This window comes from Monopterus albus, unplaced genomic scaffold (assembly GCF_001952655.1).
Source record: "Monopterus albus unplaced genomic scaffold, M_albus_1.0 scaffold292.1, whole genome shotgun sequence".
Lineage (NCBI taxonomy): Eukaryota > Metazoa > Chordata > Actinopteri > Synbranchiformes > Synbranchidae > Monopterus > Monopterus albus.
The window spans coordinates 673,000-678,203 of record NW_018128172.1 but is presented as its reverse complement, the minus strand read 5'-3'; the positions used below and the strand labels follow the sequence as shown (position 1 = coordinate 678,203).

The 5,204-nt window shown below is 52.4% G+C and overlaps 1 protein-coding gene across 1 annotated transcript in view; it reads right to left on the bottom strand.

Annotated features, from left to right (window-relative positions):
* Positions 1 to 1,278: 1,278 nt before the first annotated feature.
* The window catches only part of prr36b (proline rich 36b), a 26,110-nt gene continuing 22,184 nt past the window's right edge, over positions 1,279 to 5,204 (bottom strand). The window contains exon 6 of the mRNA XM_020623078.1: positions 1,279 to 5,191. Within this exon, the coding sequence (XP_020478734.1) occupies positions 2,331 to 5,191 (2,861 nt within the window). The 3' untranslated portion in view covers positions 1,279 to 2,330. The remainder of the gene's footprint in view (positions 5,192 to 5,204) is intronic.

Below are 5,204 nucleotides of genomic sequence, written 5' to 3'. Positions count from 1 at the left end.
TCGGCCTCCGCACCCGCAGTCGCTGCCCCTCCACCCATTGCCTCTTCTGCCTCTCCTGCATCCCTCTCCACTTCTCATGGTGCTGCTCCAGCCTCCTCAGGTGCTCTCCACCATGGGACTCTATCACAGGTGGAGTGGGTGCAATCCTGGTGAAATGTGCTGCGAGAGTCGGGTCAATGGGCCTCCTGTTTCCTGGGACCAGCGCCAGATAGTGGCCATTGGCGATAGTGTGGTTCTGGTTGTCTTCCTCTGAGTGCGTTTGCAGCTTGTGCTCTGCTTCATTTCTCATCTCGTTTCCTGTGAGACAGTCAAGGTCACTTAGTGCATCAATTAGAGATGCATACATCAAACAGAACAGGTGGTGCAACAACAGGGGCCGAGGACGAGAGGGGTCAGGAGAGATCTGACAGGAGGGCGAAGGTGTAACCCACAAAGAAAGGGTTCACAAAATCAAGTGACAGTATGTACAAACCAAGAAAGAGGAAGACATCACAGGGCAGTTACTGTGAGACGGGTTCTCTCTGAAGTTGTATCTCCTTTAAGATTTTGTCCTTTGATTTCTGCTGCTTTGTCCTGTGGACACAGCGATCATCATGCAAGACAGCGGCCATACATGCACACTACATTACAGACAATGTGACCAATGAACACACGGGATCAAACTGACACAAACATCACCAAGGTAATGAACGGAGTAAGATCGGAGCTGAACTGTGAACGACTAGCGTGTCTGGTGCCATGTGTGATCACCAAGTCATGAAAACTCTGCTAAAGCAGCTGATGGCCGTTAGTTTGGGAGCCCTCTGATTGCAGAGTCTCAAGAAGATATGATCAGTTTAGAAAAGCAGCAGACCCGAGTTTCAGGTACACTAGAGTGTGTGTGTGTGTGTGTGAGATTTGGGTTCAGGGTCTGGAGTGCTTTCCTGTCAGGGTCAGGATGAACAGGCTGGAGAAACAGGAGACAAGTGTTTGGTGTTGAGCTGCAACATTCAGATGCATTTATGTATAAAGACAAAACATTTAGGGCACCTGAGAAAAGGAATGAGCATGTTGGAGAACGGCACTGGGACACCACATGGTTTACCTCTGTGATTCGGACCAAAATTCCATTTCAGATACAACACTATTCTACACTGCTGCATCACTTCCTGTTTGCCGGTTATTCCCATGGTGAGGAAGAGGAGGTACAATGGGAAATGAATTGTATAAACAAATACACAGCGACTCAAACACAGACATGCTGGATCCACAGGGAAAATAAGAAACAGGAACAAGATGCCTTGCAATGACGCTTTAATGTAATTTTGAAAGATAACCTAGTGTGAACCATTCTTTCATGAACATGTTTAGTGGAGAACTGTTTCAACTTCAAGGTAGTACACAGTCTTTTGTTAGTTAAACATGCAATATACTGTTGAACTAGTCGACCTGATGCCCGCTACAAGAGCCTCTCTGTGAGTGCAGCGCCGTGACAGCGCTGCGGCCTCTCATCACAGACAACAGGCTAGTTGATGGCCTCTGGGACAGAGGATCAGCAAACTGAGGCTTGAAGCTTTGTCACTCGAAACCAAATGTCTGAAACACATACTGTACGTGACTGCACATTATATACCGTAACACCCTATGCAGAGAGCACAGAAGCTCTTGAAGCACACATTTAAAACTTCACTGGCGATCTAACACTCCCACACCTACCTCGACACATCTGTAAGGGCCTCACAGCCATGTTAACATCTAGCCTTTATTTGGAAGCTACAAGTCTTGAAACAAGAACAGAAACCTTTAAAAAGGAGCATGTGACTTTTGCTACGGAGCTGCTGAACATGAAGCATGTACACAGGTTTAAGGAGGACCGGGTCTCAACAGTAAAACAAGCAAAAAGCAACATATAAGCAAATACAAAACCAAAAAATCATTGACATTTGTTCAGTAAAAACAGTAGGATAAATACACAGAGTCCATTTTGTTCCATCTGTGTTTGTTTTTCTTTTAAAAGGTTTAAAAGCTCAGTCACGTTGGACCAGTCAGTCTACAGCCCATCAGGGGCTCCTGAATACGCAGTGTTACTTAAAAAGAACATTCTACTAGAAAATGGTAGTAGCTATTGTACATAAAGGGGTTTAAGTCATACACTCGTCACCGTAACAGTATGAAAGAGGGAGGCTTCATTTAAAAATTGCTACAGTCATTTTTCCCATCTCCTTCGTGCACGTTTTAAACCTTCTTCCTTCTAGGCATCTAATCAACCGGAGAGAAAACCAACGACAGGTAAAGGGGGAGGGTTGCGGGAAAAAGGTGCATTCCAAGGGCGGTGGTGGTGGTGGGGGGGCTTATACATTACCTTCCAGAAAACTATCAGTCTTATCACATACGGTGGAGTAGTAGGGTGGCTGACTGTCGCCGGTGTCTCCGGACTCCTGGCCACCAAGGCGGTGACTGGGCTCCAAAGGGTCAACCTGTTCCAAGTGGTCTGCTGCGATCTTTGCCCCCAGCAGGTAGTGGTGCTCAGCTAGACTGGGCTGCATGTCTCCGGAGTGGTCCAAAGGCATCAGGTCCACAGGTCGACCCAACAGGTCCTCAGCACAAGCAGTGGCGGCAGCTGATGGCAGGGTCAGCTCCTTGATGAGGGAGGGGTCCTTGGCCTCCTCTGGCAGCTGCTCCTCATTCTCCAGGGAGAAGATCCCCGGGCTCTTCCCGCAGCTCTCTGCCATAGAGTGGGCATTGGAGTTGGATGTGGTGCAGTCAAAGCCGTAAGAAGCCACAGAGTTGGCTGACTGTGGAGTGACCCCACCTCCGTCCTCTTCGCCCTCTCCCGCAGGTGTGTCTGCCACCTCCTCATCCTCCTCCAGAGCAGGCAGATTACAGGTTGGAGGAGGGCTTTCAAATCCAGCACTCTCGCTCGCCATCATTGACCCTTCAGGGTCGTTAATTTGCATCTCACCCTCAGTGTCGCTGGCCTCGTCTCCTGAGGTGGACGGTGAGGACGGGGCAGATGCTGGAGCGGTTGAGGGTCCGGTTCCCAAGATCTCGTCGGCAGGGAGCGTCTCAGCCTCCTCCTCTTCTCCGTCACCTTTCTCCAAGTGAATGCCCAGGTCCTGATCCATGTCAGGCTGGACTGAAGCAGGCAGCGGGGTGTGCTGCTTGTCAGAACGGGACTCCACCCCAGAGCTGCTGTCGTAGTCACGGAGCTCCTCTGGCGTGCTCGTCTCACTGCTGCTGTGGGCGGCCAGAGCTGTGCCACTCAGAGTGCTGGACTGGGACATGCCTACAGGGGGGGCAGCAAGCATGACGGGAGCCTCCTCAGGAGCTGAACTCTGGGGCTCCTGCTCACACCGAGGAGCGAAAGAAGGGGCGCTGCTCTCCAAACATGCTTGGGCAGGAGACTGGGCTGGGGTTTCAGATTCAGCTGCACCATGGTCAGAAACTGGACTAGGGGAGGAGACAGAGAACAGGGAAGCTGGCTGAGCCCAGGTATCAGAGAAGGGGCTGGTCTGGCCCCAGGAGGAGGCCGGGGGCATGCGATTGAGGTTGTCTAAACGCTCCTCCTCATTGAAATCATCTTCATCTACATTGCCACAGCTCTCTGTCACACCTTCACTGTGCATCTCTACATCTTCATCCTCTTCCTCCTCCTCCTCCTGCTGCTGGAACACCCTGTGATGCCCCTCTACTCTCTCTGAATTCAGGTCCATATCATCCACCCGCTCATCCTCCTCATCCTCATCCTCTTCCTCGTTGGCCAAGGTTTCCACGTTGGGAGAGCCTATGAGGTTACCATCTCCCTCAGAGCCGCGGAGGCTCGAGTCGACCAGGGCGTCTGAGCTCTGGGTGCCCTCCAGTATGGCGGTGTGCAGGGTGCTGCTGAGGTCAGAGACCCCCTGCTGCCGGCTGCTGGTACAGCTGCTCACATCCTCTGAGTCCATCCCTGACAGCAGGTCGTCACCTGGCCAGCCCACTGAGCCACTGATGCCTAAGGACCTCACTTGGAACTCCTCAGAGGGCTGAGACATGCTCGTGTCAGTGATCATGGATGAAAGATGGTGTTCGAGCCTCCTCTGTTCCTCGTATTCCTCCTCCTCGTCATCATCCTCATTGATCTCCTCATCAGCCTTTTCCACTGCTGCCTCCTTTCCATGAAGGGAGATAAAGTCCCCGGAGAGGAAGTCATCCATGGGCGATGCACCCTCCAGGTGAGGCTGTGCAGATGGAGCTGCAGAGAAAGACATGAACAGGTTCTCCTCCTCCTCCTCCTCCTCAAAGTGTTCTTTATTCTGCCTTTCCTCTTCTGCCTGGAAGTTCATCATACTGACTGCGCTCTGGGAAACAATGTCAGACAAGGCCACGGGTTGGTTCCGGTCCCAGGGATCTGACTGTGTGTCCAGCAGGGAGGAGGCCTCCTCCCTTACGGGAGAGGCAGGGCCTGGTGGGGAACAAGGAGGAGACATGACAGTAGTTCCCAGGGAAGTAACCGAGTCCTGGGCAGATTCCTCGTATTTGTAAAGGTCCAGCTGGGCTGACAGCTGACCGCTGGAGGCTGGTTCATGCTCTGCAGATGGCTGAGACAGTGGCTCTACAGGAGGTTCTGGAGATGTTTCTTCTACTTTGTCTGGACTTGGTTCATGTACAGGCTCTGGTGTTGGCTCACGTACGGGTTCAGGTGTCGGCTCCCATACCGGCTCTGGTGTTGGCTCACGTACAGGTTCAGGTGTCGGCTCCCATACCAGCTCTGGTGTTGGCTCACGTACAGGTTCAGGTGTCGGCTCCCGTACTGGCTCTGGTGTTGGCTCACGTACCGGCTCTGGTGTCAGGTCACGTACAGGCTCTGGTGTCAGGGCTTGTACCGGCCCTGGGTCATGTACCGGCTCTGGTGTCAGGTCACGTACAGGCTCTGGTGTCGGCTCCCGTACAGGCTCTGGCGTCAGGTCATGTACCGGCTCTGGTGTCAGGTCATGTAGAAGCTCTGGTGTTGGTTCCTTTATGGGTTCAGGTGTTGGCTCCCGTACGGGCTCCAGTGTCGGTTCACATACAGGTTCTGGTGTTGGTTCTCGTGCTGATTCTACCACTGGTACAGAGACCGGTTCTGGTGTGAGCTCTGAAGTTTTGTCTAGCGCTGCTTCATGAGCTGTAGCAGGTGGCTGTACAGCTGCTTCTGCAGAAGGTTCTGGTTCTTCCAGCCCAGCACTGACAACTGCTGTAGTAGCGAT